The following is a 17,414-nucleotide window of genomic DNA, read 5'->3' as shown; positions in this document are numbered from 1 at the left end:
CGTGCTAGTGGTGGATGATGTGCACACTGCTGCCACTGTACAGCAAATCACCAGTTAGGAAGTAGACCAATTTTGCCACAAGACATTTGGACTAAAACCTTACAAGTGTTCTTGTACAAGAAACATATCGGATGTGATCATTTCAGCTCACTCCGCCAATCAGGAAGCACGCAAGACTTTCACACTAGGCACGAGGCGGTCTTGTACCAAAAGCCATGCTCCAGACCCTGTTTTGCCGGCACAATCGGCTTCAAAGAGGATTTAAGTATTACTGTCATGATTTGAATAACTTTTAACGCGTTCGGCACAGCTGTTTCCAACCTCCTAAACATTTCTCCCCTCACCGACAGGGATCACTGCTCGTGCCCAACAGGACCAGACATGATGGCGACGCTGGAAGGGGGCACGTGGAGGCCCTTAAAGCCTCTGGGTCATATGAAGCAGGACCCATGGTGCATTGCCAGTCTGGCACCACCCACAACAACAGTGCCTGGGCAGATCCAAAGGGATGTGGCCTGTGGGGGTGGGGCTATGATGCAGGGGGAAGCAATGGGGGAGCTATGCAGGGAGATGGGAGTGATTCTGGGGAGGGGGTCATGATGAAAGACTCATCAAGAGGATTCCGATGCTGGTGACCCGTGTTGCTATGTGGAGGATACACTGCCACCAATGATGGGGCGGTGGAGAGGAGGCAGGAGATCTCCCAGCACACGAGGAGACCCTGAGCAACGTGCAGCCAGCTTTCCCGGCTGGCTTAAGCTCCATGCAGCAACCGCCTCCCCCCCCCACCCCCCGACCCACCCCGGCATGAAACTCCCAACTGCTAAATTAAAATTTGACTAAGTATGGGAAAATCGTGTAGAGTAGCTCACTGAAAAAGGTGAAACACTCCAGCTTCCAGAGTTTTGACATTTTTGGGAAGATCTCCCCCATAAAGTTAACATGCAGGTACAGCAAGCAGTCAGGAAGGTAACCTGTACAATGATTTTCATTGCAACAGAGTTGGAGTACAAGAGTAAGGAAGCCTCAATGCGAACATTCATGACTTTGATGAAGGGAAGATATACTTGCCTTAAAGGAAATGGAATGAAGATTCACTAGATTGATTTCTGGGATGAGAAGATTGTTTAATGAAGAGAAATTGAGCAAAATGGTCGTGTACTTAGGAAATTAGAAAGATGTGGTGGTGAAACATACAAGGATCTGAAAACATTTGAAAGGCTGGATGCTGAGAGACTCTTTCCCCTGATGAGGGAATCTGAAACTAGGGAGCATAGTCTGAAAATAGGAGGATGGAAATTTTGGACTCTGTTGATAGCTTTTTTTTTGCAATCAGAGGGCTGTGAATCTTTAAATTAACAAACATGTGGATTGGTAGGAAAGTGGAGATTTTGGATCAGTTATAATTTTATTGAATGACTGAGCAGACTCAAATAACCCAATCCTACCCCTATTTCTTACACTTCTCCTTTCCTCAAAGTTGAAACTCTTTAGTTTTAATGAGGCTCTTGTTCATGTGTTATAGTGCTTCATCTGCAACTCTGCTTCATCACATTCAAGTTGTGAATTTCAGAGACATTCTGATGAATTGCTGCCAGTCATGAGTACTAAGGGATCACCCCTAGTTGGATCATCCATAATTTCTGGAAAAATCTAGTCCCAGACAATGTTGCCCATAGAAACTGGCGCACAAAAGTGTCAAACTTCATAGGTCCACAACAGAGGTCATATAGATTTATCTATATCGCAGCCTTTTCTTCCAAGTTACACAGGTCCTAAGTCTTTGCACTCTGATTTCCCATCAATGAGCCTCCAATTCCATGCTGTTCGATCTCAGCAATAACTGACATATATTTGAAATCACTGGGTTTATGGTTAAATGTCTCCACCAGATTGTAGATCTGTTGGCAGTCCGTGGCGTAAAAGAGTTGTGCTTCATTGGCTAGGCACTGTGCCTCTTGTACGTTCTGTAAGTCAGAAACATAAAGTTTGGTAAATGTCAACATCGTAACCTAGGTTTTGCAACTGTCAATAGCCCAGTCCTTTTAGTATATTATTGCATTAAAGTTGGAAAATTAGTTTCTTCTCCCTGAAAGGATGACTCAAACAGAGGTGTTTTCACAGGGGCAAGAAGCATTGCAAAACTAATTGTATTTATTCTTCTTATAAATGACCATGATTTACTGCAAAGAGTAAAGTGTTCTTGTTAATAAAGGCAACACCTCCACATGATAAATTTACAATTTTTACAGTTTTAAAAATGCTGTCACAAGAAATTGCTTAAGTCACAAAACACATGTTTCATCTGTCTCTGTCTACACTTCCTGCTGTTTGGCAAAGCAGCCAGCATAATTAAGGACACCACACACCCCGGACATTCTCTCTTCCATCTTCTGCCATCGAGGAAAAGAATCAAAAGTCTGAGATCACGTCACGTACCACCCAACTCAAGAACAACTCCTTCCCTGCTGCTGTCAGACTTTTGAACAGACTTACCTTGCATTAAGTTGATTTTGCTCTACACCCTAGCTATGACTGTATTAGTTCTGCACTCTCTCCTTTCCTTCTCTATGAACAGTATGTTTGTTTGTATAGTGTGCAAGAAACACTTTTCACTGTAAGTTAATACATGTGACAATAAATCAAATCAAAATCTTTCTTAATCTTGAATTATAATTTCCTTCTATTCAGTTTTGCTTATTCTTTAAAATAGTGGTTTGCTGTGGTACAGCACACATCTGCATTAGTGTCTGCTCCACACAGAGACGCATACCCAGTCTCAGCTAGCATACAGGTGTTTGGAGTGGCCAAGAAATGGTGACTGAGGTCACCATTCAAAGGAAATCAAATACAGGTCCTTCCCTAGGTAACTTTCATATTTCTCCAATTTTAGTTGGGGTGTTCATACTAAATGATTTTCTATGTGGAAGAATATACATAAAAATTGGTACTGTGCAACTTTGAAAGATCGCTGACAGCACCATCTATGGGAAATCAAAGAGAACAGAATGTGCTTCAGGATGTCTTTATCATCAGCATGTTCCCCATGTACAGGAGATAAAGGCTAGACCTTGTAAAAAAAAACTGCTAATGAACATTATATGGTTTTTCTTTCCGACATAGCATTTACACATTGGTGAATACTGCTGTCAACACTTGATGAGCAGTGGTGTTCATTTCTCTTTAACCCTGAAATTAAAATCTCCAATATCAGTTCAAAATAATTCTAGCCCAAGTGATTTCTAGAACAGTCCGTCTATGCCCAACCCTATAATTTTCGATTCAACTCCCAACCACATATTCAGAAAGGAGTTATTTGCCACAGTAGTCACCACTTTTGATGGAGTTTTATTGCACATTTATTATGTAGCAAAAGAAAATGTTTTACCAGAAATGTTGTGTCTATTTCAGCGGTAAGGAGAACGATGCCCTTCTCCTTCTGGAGATCAGGGTAATGATATAGTATAAGCTGACTTGGCGAATTCTCCCCCAATGACTGCAAAACAAATAAAACATTGGAAAGGGCCAAAAGAAGCTTAAGACATACATCACCCCAGTGATTCAACAGTGGGACGGTTGGCCTACAGACAAGTGGTATAACAAATTAAGGATTAAAAACCATAGTAGTTTAGTGCAGCCATAATGTTTCTTTTTATACAATGATTGCCCCCGCCGCATGCCTCAGATACTTGGTGCAGCTGCAGGCAGGGACTACAGAGTAGGAGCATGACTGCATATTTTACAGTGTTTTTCTCATTGTTAACAGAGATATGTGGCAAGTACGATATGGGAAGTTGTAAATTTCTTTAGGCGGGACATGGCATGAAAAGGACTGAAAGTTCATGAATTAGAGAGACTGACATTTGACTAATGCTGACCAAACATCAATATGAAATACAATAATTACATCAATTTTTAGCTAACTATGGGGAAACATTTACTTTTACTAATCTGTTGGATTTTGGAAAAAGAAACCCTAGAATATATTAGCAATGCCACTGGAGAGTCCTTTAAACGTAGCCAATCATACTGGCCTTAAAGGCACAGTAAAAGTTAGTAGTTACTTATCACAATTTTGGTCTAGACAAGAGAAAAGTTGTAAGGCAACATCACAGGAGACCTAATTATGAACAAATTCACTAAAGTATACTGATTTTACTGTTGTCAGTTATTTTCAGAACAGCATTAATGCCCAGTCTGCAGGTGTATGATTACTTATGCTACATAATGCATAAATAGTAGGCAGACACTATATCATTAGGAAAGCCGTGGCGTAGTGATATTGTCACTGGACTACTAATCTAGAGACCCAGGGTAATGCTCTGGGGTCTTGGGTTTGAATCCCACCAGGGCACATGACGGGATTTTAATTCAATAAAAGAATTGTGGATTTAGAAATTTACTGAGGACCATGAAATCTTTGTCAATTGTTGTAAAAATCCATTTGGTTCACTAATGTCCTTTGGGGAAGGAAATCTGCCATCCTTACCTGGTCTGGCCTACATGTGACTCCAGAGCCACAGCAATGTGGTTGACTTTTTAACTGCCTCTTCAAGGGCAATTCGGGATGGGCAATAAATGTCGGTCTACCCAGCAATGCCCACGAGTGAATAAAAAATAAATTTATAAAGTAACTACAGCAGAGATTCATAGACAAAAGTGAGACTCAACTTCAGATTTGCACACTTTGAAGCACTTTGTCATGTAGTTTTTATTGTCTAAAAATTGCACAAATCATTGAATTTACTCAAGAATCTTGTTGGGGTAATTTTACCAGTTTTTACTTCCAGCACAAAGCTTCATAAAATTACAACCAATCACTATACTTGTTCTGTGATGTATACAGGGCACTAGGGGATGCAAATGCACAATGTAAAATGACTTCTCTTTGGGAGCCAGTGTTAAAATTCTATATGGTATCCCTCTTTTTTTTGTTAATTTGTGGGACATAGGTGTCGCTAGCTGGCCAGCATTTATTGCCCATTCCTAATTGCCCTTGAAAGGCAGTTGAGAGTCAACCACATTGCTGTGGGTCTGGAGTCACATATAGGCTGGACCAGGTAAGAGCAGAAGTCATTTTACATTGTGCACTTGCGGCCCTAGGTAAGGACAGCAGATTTCCTTCCTGACATTAGTGAGCCACATGGGTTTTTCCAACAATCAACATCAGTAGATTCTTAATTCAAGATATTTTTAATTGAATTCAAATTCCATCACCAGGAATTCGAACCCAGTTCCACAGTACATTAGCAGAGTTTAATAGGATTAATAGTCTAGCGATAATACCACTAACCATCGCCTCCCCCTTTGAGCAACTGTGATAGGAAATTTGAAGGAAGCAGGTACAATTACCAAGAGTAACTGTTAACACATCAATGAGCTGCTAAAGAAGTGTTTGTTCCAACATCAGTTTTTAAAATTCTGCAGGTCCTCTTCCAGTCAGTCACGTACCTGAAGATTTATTAAAGAAGAAAAGTGAAGCTCAGTCGCAGACCACTGACCCACAAAGAACTCATAACCAGCTTGTCTTGGTAAAGCATACAAGAACTGGAAAGGAACAGGACAATCATCAACACATGAGCTTAAGGAATTACATGAGGCTTTTTGGGTCTGGAAAAAGTTGTAACGTACAGCTATAAATCATGAGGTTCTGAGTAAATGACAAGGCACACAGTTCAGGGTGGGGAAGTCTGTCACCAGAATCCCTTCTAGAATTTAGTCACCCAGACTGGAGAATTATTTTTGTCAAATCATTCTCTGAAATGCCAAGGAGATTCAGTAAAATATCATACCTCTGAACCCAGCCACAGCAAGGCTTTGAACCTGGGCCACAACATAGCGAAGAAATGCAAGAGAAAAAATACAAAAGGGAAGTGCACCCAGATTGCTGGATTACTGCTACACAATATCTTAATCTCACTATTGGCTCCATTGCTGTATATCAAAAAGCACCATTTCCTTTTACAGTACCAAGTAATTCTTCGGCTTAAAATACTGTTCCCACGATTGGTGAGGGTCTTCCAAACTATTCCACACAAGATATAAAAGTTTCTGGCCTGACAGATGATTCCAATCATTCCTTCTATTTTCCAACTTCTCAACTCCAGCCAATTGCAATTATATTAAACCAGCCATTAGCAATACTAATATGGTTTGTTTTTTTAAAAAAATCCACCATGTTCCTGCTTAGCTGGATTATGCACTGTCCTTTATCCAACTTCCCCCTATGCATCACCTGGATAGTCTCCATTCCAACAATCTCAAAGTTTTAAAATTCTTTATCTCCTTCAGCTTATCCCTCCTCCCTTCTACAATTAATTTATTTTATCCTGAGTGTAGAAAAGTATTTCCCCAGGAACTTGTACGATTTGGAACAGGAAGTGGCCATTGTGCCCCTCATGTCAGCTCCACCATTCAATAGATCAAGGCTGACCTGCACCTCAAAGGGCCCTTGATATTCTTAACCTAACAAAAATCCTCTATCTCGGTCTTGTAAACTCCACATCAACATTTAAAAAACAATCTTAAAATAATGCATTTGTATGATCACATTCGGACAAACCCTTTTTGAGAAATCCTCACTATCACTTAAATCCCATGCAAGCAAAACCAGTTAACCCGCTTCATCTCCCCACGATCAAAGGGCAGGGGCTGACAGTCCAGCGAGGCTGGCAGCATCAGGCCAAAAGCCAAATTATTATTACGAAGCAACAGCAACACAAAAACCTAAGGATTTTCAGGGACAAAAGCGTCACTTATTTTGAAGGAGGTAGCGGCTAAGCTTAATTGTAATAAAAAAGCACAGACATGTGTGACAGAAATAGCATATTAGCAAATGTGTGTCAGAAACATAATGAAAGAAACAAAAACTGCAAGACTTTTAGTATACTTGATGTGCCTTCCATGTTTGGTATGGGTTTCTTCATTTTTTGCAAGAATTTGAGAAATTGCATGCTTGCAGCTCATAAATATATGAAGCACAAACAAAAAACTTTCACTAAAGCAGCAAGCAGAATGCGCATTATTTTTTTCCAGAATGCAACCACTCACAGTCACATATCATTTTAAAAAGAGACATCCCAATATGTTGACAATGAGCAGTACTATTTACTCACAGTGGGGCACTTCTGTGACCTGCTGTGCATCAGATCAAATGTTGCACCCTTTCAAAGAAAACAAAAACTATTACAAAACATGCAATTTAAAAGTAAGGACAAACAATTTTCTCATATCCTATTCAAATCAAAGCGATACTCACAGGAATTACTGCAGAGATAGTATCCTTCTGAGCAAAATACTGATTCCAAATCTGAAAAATACACAAACATGAATGGAACACATCAAGAATATCTCCAAGATTTCAACAGCTTTTGAAACAAGCAAATGTTTGTTTTCAATGGTCAAACCCTTAAACTTGTAACTTTTTTCCCCAATAAAATATATACCAAATACAAGAATAAAAGCATAATCAGAAATCAGAAATAAAAACAGAAAAATGCTAGAAATAGCAGATTTGGCAGCATCTGTGGGGACAGAAGCAGAATTAACATTGAGGCTATCTGACACCTCCAATATAAGAAACTGGCCCAATGATTTATCCACACATGTAGCAGGGGATACAAAAACCTCTGCTTTTTGAAGACTATTAAAACAAAATAGATTAATTTAAAATAAGGACCACATATGATATCACAATGTGCCTCACTTACATATTATACAAAGGTATTGTCTGTACAAGCACATACATAATCACTTTTGAACAATTATTATAGATTTAAATTATACTTTTATATTTTCTTGTGAGCTTTGGCCAATAAGCAATTTACCCCTCCAGCATAATGGGAAATAAGCTTAATTAGACAAACCACATTCTTTTGGAACAACGAGGCATAGAGCATTTACCATGTTATCAGGGACAGGCCAGGCCCTGGTAACTTTGAAAGTTAGGATTTTGAAAGTGAGTAGAAGGATTCAGCTTCTAACTGCAAGTATAGATGTACTCAGCCTCCTTGAAAAGGGGACAGAAAATAGACAAGAAAGATGACTCCCTTCTTGTTCCCAGGACTGCACGTGTTAGGAGCGCCCTTGAACCTACCAAATTTACGTAGATAAGTTTTCTAGGAAGGGGCAGGGCAGGGCAGGGACAACCTCTAGGTTTGGTTGACCAATGAATTCCTAATTTTGCTGGAAGGAAGAATGCTGTTGGCAAAGTAAATAAATTGTATTTTAATTGGACCATCCAGCTTGGATGACAGGTTGGGCGGGAGGATCGTATCTTCCGAAATGTATATCTGTTGTCTTATATAATGTAACATCAGAGGGAAGCTGGAATCCTCTGACTATCTCTCTCCCAATACGTGTTGATCAAATAAAGAATATCTTTAACTGTATACTGTCTCTCGCAAATCTTTGTATTAGCTGAGATCAGGTGAATATAAGACACCGCCCCCCCCAGAGGGACACCCCGAGAAAATCCCCTCACAACGTGAATCAATGAAATAGCCTAAAAAGGTAAGACAATCGGATATTTAAATTTGCAAGAGGTATTTTTCCCCATCTGAGTAGGATGTATACAGGGTATACATGTTTCCCCAAATAAAGGCTCAGGTCCAGATTTTGTCATTTTAAGTTGGCAGAACAGTCGGCATTACAATTGTGAAACTTAGAGTGAGAAGTCTCACAACACGAGGTTAAAGGTTAAGTTTACAGAATTTCAGAACACATGCATAAAAGGTGGAAATCTAGAAATTACAGTGCAAATAGGAATTAATAAAGTACAACCTAATGGCCATTACTGAGATATAGCTGCAGGATTGCATAGATTAGAATCTAAATATTGAAGGATATGTGATCATTAGAAAGGACAGGAAGTTTGAAAAAGTGGAGAGGTAGTTATGGAAACTGTGACCTCCACCCAGTAACCCCACTGGCTGGAAGCCAGGGAAGCTTCCAGAAGGATGCAGAGAGAGAGAGATGAGGTCACTAGGAGTGAGCTACAGTACGACCCACAGCGAAGACAACTACAGGTAAGACTCAGTGGTAACACAGAGACAATAGAAGAGGGCATACAAGAATCACCTTTGAGGATGAGGGCCCTGAGATGGCAGAGGCTCAGAAAATTGGACCCCATGGCTTGCTCAAGTTCATTGGAAAAAGTTTTATTAGAAACTTAGGTAAACAGTACTACGATAACTTGAGAAGAGTAACAGTATCTATATACTTATTAATATAATCCCACCACCAGACTCACCATGGACTACTCTGCGGAATCGGTTACATTCTTGGACACACACATCTCCATCAAGGATGGTCACCTCAGCACTTCACTGTACCGCAAGCCCATGGATAACCTTACGATGCTCCACTTCTCCAGCTTCCACCCAAAACATGTTAAAAATGCCATCCCCTACAGACAAACCCTCCAAATACACAAGGTCTGCTCAGATGAGGAGGATCGCAACAGACACCTACAGAAAGACACCCTCATAAGAACAGGATATAACCCTCAAATCATCGATTGACAGTTCCAACACGCTACAGCAAAACCCTGCACCAACCTCCTCAGAAGACAAACAGAGGACATGGCGGACAGACAACCCTTCATCGTCCAGTACTTCCCTGGAGCAGAGAAGCCTCCGGAGCCTTCATGTCATTGGTGAAGACAAATTTTTCGCCAAGGCCGTGCCCAGATCCGCCACTACTTGCCTTCAAACAACGACACAACCTCAAACAGACCATTGTCTGCAGCAAATTATCCAGCCTTCAGGAGAATAGTGACCTTGATACCACACAACCCTGCCACAGCAATCTCTGCAAGACATGCCGGATCATTGACACGGATGCCATCACTTCACGTGAGAACACCATCCACCAGGTATATGTTTCATACTCTTGCGACTCGGCCAATGTTGTCTATCTGATATGTTGCAGGAAAGGATGTCCCAAGGCATGGTACATTGGCGAGACCATGCAGATGCTAAGACAATGGATGAATAGACACCGCTTGACAATCACCAGGCAGGAGTGTTCCCTTCCTCTTGGGGGGACACTTTAGCAGTCAAGGGCATTCAGCCTCTGATCTTCAGGTAAGCATTCTCCAAGGCGGCCTTCACAACACACGATAACGCAGAATCACCGAGCAGAAACCGATAGCCAAGTTCCGCACACATCAGAACGGCCTCAACCAGGATCTTGGACTCATGTCACACTATCTGTAACCCCCATGACATGTTTGGGCTTGTAAAATCTCACTAACTGTCCTGGCTTGAGACAATTTACATCGCTTTAGCCTGTACTTAACTCTCTCTCCACTCGCCATTATCTGTACTTGTAAAGACCTGATTATCTGTTAAGACTTGCATTCCAACCATTATCTTGTAAATTAAGTCCGTGCTTATATACTCCCTGTTTGCGAATCCAAATCTTCATTCATCTGATGAAGGAGCAGCGCTCTGAAAGCTTATGCTACCATAAAAACCTGTTGGACTTTAACCTGGTGTCGTGAGACTTCTTACTGTAATTGAGTTGAATAGCGAACTAAGTCTGGTCCTTTCATTCATCTCGTAAATAAAGGCACCTGGGTAAAGTCTTTGAGATATATAAACTGATCTGTCCACATTTCATAGACAAGTGGAGAATCTATAACTAGAGGCCACTGTTTTAAAAAAAAGTCACCATTTAAGGCAGAGGTGAGGGGGGAAAAAAAATTCTTTGAGGGTTAAAAGGCTTAGAATTTGCTTCCTCAATAGGTGGTTCAGGCAGAGTTTTTCAATATTTTGAAGACAGAAATAAATCGATTGTTGAGAAGCAAGGAGATGAAAAATTATCGGGTTAGACAAGAGTGAGAAGTTGAGGTTAAAATTCGATCAATCACGATCTTATTGAATGGTGCAGCTGGCTTGAGGGGCAGAGTGGCCTACTCGTAATTCATGTGTTCATATCAAAATACAAAGCATGAAAATTCTTAATTAATGGCAAATCAAATCAGATGCTTTGATAAAGTGACTGGTGCTTTCTTTTTAAAATTTGACATCTTAAGTAATTACCTGTGCTATTTCATCTGGAGTTTTTTCTTTCACCATATCCACATTGAGAATGGAATGAAGCGTCTAAAACAAGAATAATCCAAAAGACTCAACATACATCAGGCAAATCAGCTGAACAAAGAAAATAATGAAGACAGCTGAAGTTGAAAAATGTTGATTTATATTTAGTCAAAGTAATCAGGAGCAATTACTTCAGACTAAAAGTAGTGAAAGCTTTTTTTTTGTTTCTCTTTCACATCTTCTTTAACTTTCCTCTCTGAACTGTACACCATACCAAAGTTCACAAGACGACCCATGTGAAAACAACTGCTGAACTATAAACAGATGCTGGAGCTGAGAAGTTTTCAGCCTTTGTGGGTTTCCTTCGGATGGTCCGGTTTCCTCCCACACTCCAAAGATGTGTGGGTTAGGTTGATTGGCCATGCTAAATTGACCCCAATGTCAGGGGGATTAGTAGAGTAAATGTATGGGATTATGGAAACAGGGCCTGGTGGGATTGTGGTTGGTACAGACTTGATGGGCCGAATAACCCCCTTGTAGGGATTATGGTTGGAGTGAGGAAAATTCCAAGCTACATATTGCTAACATACACAGCAGATGCTCAACACTCTGACTCAGGTAAACACTCAGAGCATTGATATTGATTCAACTGTAATCCAATTCAGGTTTACAACTGCAAAATAATCTCAATCAGGCAAGATGCCCCTGCACTATTCTGCATGCATGAGATCAAAACAGCTTCAGGTTTTGCGCACTGCTTATCTTAGCTGTCATAGTTTTTTGGCTCAATTTAAAGGAAACTATCAAAAAAAATAGAAAGACAGCAATTAAATGGGTGATTTAAGTAAATTTATCAAGCACGACAGTAGTAATGAGTGAATTTCTCTAAGTGCAGAATTTCAGGGGAACACACACCTCTTACCTTATCCTTGAGGCCAATTGGCTTTCCAGTTGTTCTTTCGCCGAGTTTTTTTGACTAAAAGAAAACATATTTTTTAAAAAACTGAAACGCAATCAAGTTCTGGCCATCCCAGGACCTAGCATCATCTAACCCCGAGTCCTTAAAAAAAAAACCCAATTGTAGTCTACTTCTCAAATCTAGCCACCTAGTTGTTCAATTAAAGGAACTTGCAAATTATTCGTGAGACAGATGACTGATTCAATTTCACACTAATTACTGGCAGATTCCATTAAAAAATAAATTTACACTCAGTGATCACAACACAAAAGCATTACAAAATAATTTGAACATAAAATGTTCACAAAGTCAAACACAAATTATTCCAATAAAAGGGAAATGCTGCAAAAATCCGAAATAACAACAGACCTCCTAACACTCAGCAGTTTTGGCAGCATCTGGGAAGAGGAAACATTTCAATTATGACTTTTCTTCAGAACTGAAGGAAAATAGAAATATGATGGGTTTTAAGTTAGGGATGGGGGTGGAAGAAGGTCTACAAGGACAGGAAAATTCAAATGACAAAGATGTAATTGGACAAAAGGCAAAGAGAGTGTTACAATGTTTGCAGTAAAGAAAGAAAGCATTTGTCCAAAGTATGTGTGAATTGCAGAATAATCCATATTCAATCTCAATCCATAAAATCAAAAGTGACACTTGGCAAAAAAATTAAAATGGGGGACAGAGTTTGTGATTTGAAATTGGTGAACTGAAATGTTCAGTCCAGAAAGTGCCTAATCGTAAGATATAACGTGGAGATGCCAGCATTAGACTACTGTGCTAATCGGAAAATAGAAGAGCTGTGTGAATTTCACTGGAACACATGTAGAGTCCGAGGACAGGAATATGAGCATGACAGCAAGGTGATGAATTAAAATGGCAAGAAATAGTAAGCTCAGGTTATGCTTGCAGACTGAGCAGAAGTGTTCCTGCAAAGCAGTCACCCAACCTGCTTTTGGTTTCCCCAATGTAGAAGAGACGACGTTGTAAGCATTGAGTAGTCCACTAAATCTAAACACCCAAGAGTGTTTGGAACCTTGGCTGGTTGGGAGACAGGAATTAAGGGGCAGTTGTTACACCTCTTGTGATTGCATGGGAAAGAGAAGTGGTGTGGGAGGTGACTGAGGAGTAGCCAAGGTTATCACAGAGTTCTTTTTAGAATGATGACAGGGTAAGGGAAGATGTTTTCAGTGGTGGGATTATGGAGATGGTGGAAGATGATCCTTTAATGGAATATGGAGGTTGGTAGGGTGGAAGGAGAATCAAGCAGAATCCTATCTCGGTGGAAGGGAAAGGGATGCAAGGAAGAGATGCAGGAAATGGGTTGGACATGGTTGAGGGTCTTGTCAAAAACAGTGGGAGGGAATCCATGATTGAGGAAAAAGGGAGACATATCAAAAGTGATGCAAGGTTGCATCTACTTTCCTGCCTGCCCCATAACTTTGTAGGTCGAAAATCTGCCGAAAGTAGGCTTGAGTATATCCAATGACATGGCTGCCACTGCGCAGTGGAAGAGAATTCCAATGACTAACAACCCACTGAGGGATGAAATTTTCATCAACAACCTCTGTGGCATTGCGTGGAATTTCATTCCCTCCCCTCAGAATTAAACTAAAGTTGGAAATTTGAAAAAGAAAACTTCTTTTATCTCATTCTTAATCTCATCTATCCTTTCCTCTTGACATGCAGGTCTGAAAATTCTTCAATCTGATGACTGAAGAATGATGCTATTCCTTGAGTTGGTGAAATATGTTTCAGATCTCCTATAGAGGATGACATGCTAGATTAGACATCCAATGACATGTTTCCACTGAGATGTGTACAACAACTCTAGACAACTGTCAATGAGCCCTGTACTTTCGCTGCTGACCATAAAATCAGGATCATGTGAAAGAAAGTGCAACACATGTTTCCAACTGATAACATGTGTGTAATTACAAGCATTCCTGACTCAATTCTGGCAGTTCCCAGACATAGCATAGAGCGATTTTCATTCTTCCATGGACTGATATCTGTAATAAGCCAACAACAGACATGTAATGTCTAAAGCAGTGAGTGTAAATTAGATGTAAATCATGTACAACAGCTGCAAAGCAATATACAAAAAAAGTCATTAAAAATTTTTCACTGCAGTCACAAACATTGTAATATTTGAAACATCTTAGAATATAAAAACTGTAAACTTCCACAAAGATGTTTCTGTTCTACTGTTGTAGTTCCAAGTATGTTTCTGCTGAAGTTGCAGCACTGAAATGGGATAAAGCCCTAAGAAAAGCTACAACATTTTGCACCACTACCCACTCCACCACTATGTCCAGTTGCATCAGGTCCATAAAGAGAGAGACTTGGCAAGTGTAATGGCTAATAAGACACTTGTTGTTTATCATCAGAGTCATGTACAGCTACAGAGTTCCCCTACCCTATCCCACGTAGGCAGTTCCTAAATAGCGACCATTTTATTATACTCAAAAGAAAATGAATCCAGAGAACTCTCAATAACAAAAAGGGATTTGAGGAAACATTGTAATTAATGGTATAACAGAGGTGTTCATAAGGACAGTTTCTTTTTAATCGCATTCAGGTACAAAATATTTTAATAAAGAAAATTGTACAGATTCTTGCCTTCTCCTCCATGAGTCTGATAAACTCGCCCTGTTTTGAATGTCCTAACGGGTGCCTCTTAACATCTTCTTTCTTTGCCATACGAGCTTCATATTCATCTGGTTTTGTCCTAGAATCCAAAAATATGTGCATTTAAGGAGAGGTTTAATGCAAACATTTTAAAATTCATTCATGAAGTGTGAGCATTGCTGGTAATGCCAAAATGTATTGCCCCCTAAACATCCTCAAGTAGGTGAGCCATTTTCTTGAACTGCTGCAGGCCACATACTGTATGAGCACCAAGTATTGTTCAGGAAGGGGTTCCAGGATTTGGTTCAGCAACAGTGAGCGGACAGCGATATTGCCCCAGGTCAGGACTTGGAGCAATTCAGAGAAGGTGGTATTCCCATGCATTTGCTGCCCTTGTCATTCTAGCTAATAGAGGTCACAAGTTTAGAAGGTGCTGCTGAGGGTGCCTCAGTGAGGTACTGCAGTGCATCTTGTCAATGGGCCACACTGTGTGTGTAGTGGAAGGAGTGAAGGCTCAAGCTGGAGGATGAAGTATCAATCAAGCAGGCTGCTTTGTCCTGGATTGCATCAAGCTCAGTGAGTGGACAGTATTCCAACACACTTTCTGATATGTGCTTTGTAGATGGTGGACAAGCATTGGGAAGTTCAGTTTCTGGTTAATGATGATTTTGCTGATGTTGATATTGGGGGAATTCAGCAATTACACTGGCACTGAATGCCAAGTAGGAATTGCTGGATTCTCTCACGCATTGGCAATAGTCACTGCTTCAGTCTGTGAGGAGTCACAAATGCTGTCATCAGTGAACATCCCCCTTTCTGACCTTATGATGGATGAAAGGTCATTGATGATGCAGCTAAAGATGGTTGGACCTAGGGCAGTATCTTGAGGAACTCCTGCAGTGATGTCCTGGGACTGAGATGTTTGACATCCAACCACAATCATCTTCCTTTGCACCAGGTATGACTCCCCTAATTCCCATTGACTCCAGTTTGGCCAGGGCTCCTTGATGCCATGATCAGTGAAATGTTGTCTTGGGGCAGTTACTCTCACCTCAACCAAGTTTAGGTAAGGTGGAATGAGATCAGGTATTGAGCGGGCCTAGTGGAATCCAAACTGAGCTTTGATGAGCAAGTTTCTTGCTGTGCAAGTGTCGCTTGATAGCACTGTTGACAACAACTTTCATCACTTTGTTGATGATTGAAAGTAGACCGATAGGGCAGTAATTGGCTGGATTAGATATGTCCTTTTTTTGTGGACAAGACATATGGACAATTTTTCATAGATTGGGTAGGATGTAGTGTTGTAGCTGTGATAGAACAACTTGGCTAGGGCTATGGCTCATTCTAAAGCACAAATTTTCAGTACTATTGCCAGGATGTTGTCAGGACCCATAGTCATTGCAGCATTCAGTGCCTTCAGTCATTTCTTGATATTACGTGGAGGTTTTTTTAAAATTTATTCAGTCAAGGGATATGGGCTTCATTAACTAGGCGAGCATTCATTGCTCATCACTAGTTGCTGTTGAAAAAGTGGTGGTGAGTTGCCTGCTTGAACTGCTGTTAGGGAAGGAGTTTCAAGACTTTCACCCAGCAACACTGAAGGCAGGGCAATATATTTCCAAGCCAGGTTGGTGAGTGGCTTGGAGGAGAACCTCTAGGTATCTGCTGCCCTTATCCTTCTAGATGGTAGTGGTTATGGATACGGAAGGAGCATTTGTGAGTTCCAACTACACATCTTAAACATAGCGCACATTGCTGTTGTGTGTCAATGGTGGAGGGAGTGACTGTCTGTGGAAGGGATACCAAACAGGCTGCTTTGTCCTGGACAGTATCCAGCTTCTTGAGTTTTGTTGAGGCTGCAGTCATCCAGGCAAGGGGACAGTCTTCCATCACACTCATAACTTGTGCTTTGAAAACTGTGGACAGGCTTTGACGAGAACACTAGTGTCTCTAATAATGGTGGCCTCAGAAGACTGAGAGGGATCATCCACTTGGCAGTTCTTAAAGGTTACTTATTAGTGTCACAAGTAGGCTTACATTAACATTGCAATGAAGTTGCTGTGAAAATCCACACCTGTTCAGGTACACTTAGGCATGGCCAATGCACCTACTTAGCACGTCTTTTGTACTGTGGGATGAAACTTGAGCACCTGGAGGAAACCCACGCAGACTCGGGAAGAATGTGCAAACTCCACACAGACCCAAGCCGGGAATCAAATCCAGGTCCCTGGAATTGTGAGACAGCAGTGCTAATCACTATGCCACCACGCCGCCCTGCTCAGTTGAAGATGCAGTATATAAACCAGCAGATGAGAACAGCCTCTCCCTCACCTCCTGAGCTGCTGGATCTTAGTCTGGTATTTGCTGTAGAAAGGATTTTTCTGCAGCTCCTGCTCATCCTCGGCTTGATTTAAAATGCCGGATAGGGAGAAAGTGCGGAGCTGGTCGGACACCACGCCGAGCCCGAGGGGGAGGAGGCTGCGGTTCCTAACAGCCAGGGTCCGATTAGAAAAAGACCAAAGCTCCCTCACCGCCGCCATCTTGCTCGCTCCCCCGTGCACATCACAGGGCTCGGGCTGGAACTGCGCCCCGCGATAAAGGTTCCCCCTCCAAAACTTCCAACCGCACAGCTTCAAAAATCAATGCGTCCTTAGTTTCATTGAATGATATGAAGAACAGGCTTCACATTTAGCTGCGAATGAAAAGTGACGCTGGACTGAGCTGCCATGATGCAATGTGCTGATAAAAAGTCAAAGTGTCAATGTGGTCGAGTTGACGGA

The 17,414-nt window shown here is 41.1% G+C and overlaps 1 protein-coding gene across 1 annotated transcript; it reads right to left on the bottom strand.

Annotated features, from left to right (window-relative positions):
* Positions 1–1,120: 1,120 nt before the first annotated feature.
* Positions 1,121–17,395, bottom strand: atpaf1 (ATP synthase mitochondrial F1 complex assembly factor 1). Its single transcript, XM_080195334.1, has 9 exons — positions 16,966–17,395; positions 14,626–14,734; positions 11,968–12,021; positions 11,046–11,108; positions 7,259–7,309; positions 7,116–7,163; positions 5,452–5,547; positions 3,389–3,496; positions 1,121–1,967 (listed from the first exon to the last, which is right to left on the bottom strand). Exons 1-9 carry the CDS (start codon positions 17,172–17,174, stop codon positions 1,776–1,778), a joined length of 930 nt encoding a protein of 309 aa, XP_080051460.1. The 5' UTR covers positions 17,175–17,395; the 3' UTR covers positions 1,121–1,775.
* Between the last annotated feature and the right edge of the window lie 19 nt (positions 17,396–17,414).

This window comes from Carcharhinus amblyrhynchos, chromosome 9 (genome assembly GCF_965287045.1).
Source record: "Carcharhinus amblyrhynchos chromosome 9, sCarAmb.v2.hapA, whole genome shotgun sequence".
Lineage (NCBI taxonomy): Eukaryota > Metazoa > Chordata > Chondrichthyes > Carcharhiniformes > Carcharhinidae > Carcharhinus > Carcharhinus amblyrhynchos.
This window is presented reverse-complemented; position numbering and strand designations above follow the sequence as displayed.

What these genes read in the sequence shown, in the direction of transcription:
- atpaf1 (XM_080195334.1), bottom strand. Translation starts at nt 17,174, where the DNA reads ATGGCGGCGGTGAGGGAGCTTTGGTCTTTTTCTAATCGGACCCTGGCT. An exon ending in CAATTGGCCTCAAGGATAAG is followed by an intron (nt 11,109 to 11,967) that starts GTAAGAGGTGTG and finishes TTCTTGTTTTAG; the next exon opens with ACGCTTCATTCCATTCTCAA. An exon ending in CTCCAGATGAAATAGCACAG is followed by an intron (nt 7,310 to 11,045) that starts GTAATTACTTAA and finishes TGTATTTTTCAG; the next exon opens with ATTTGGAATCAGTATTTTGC.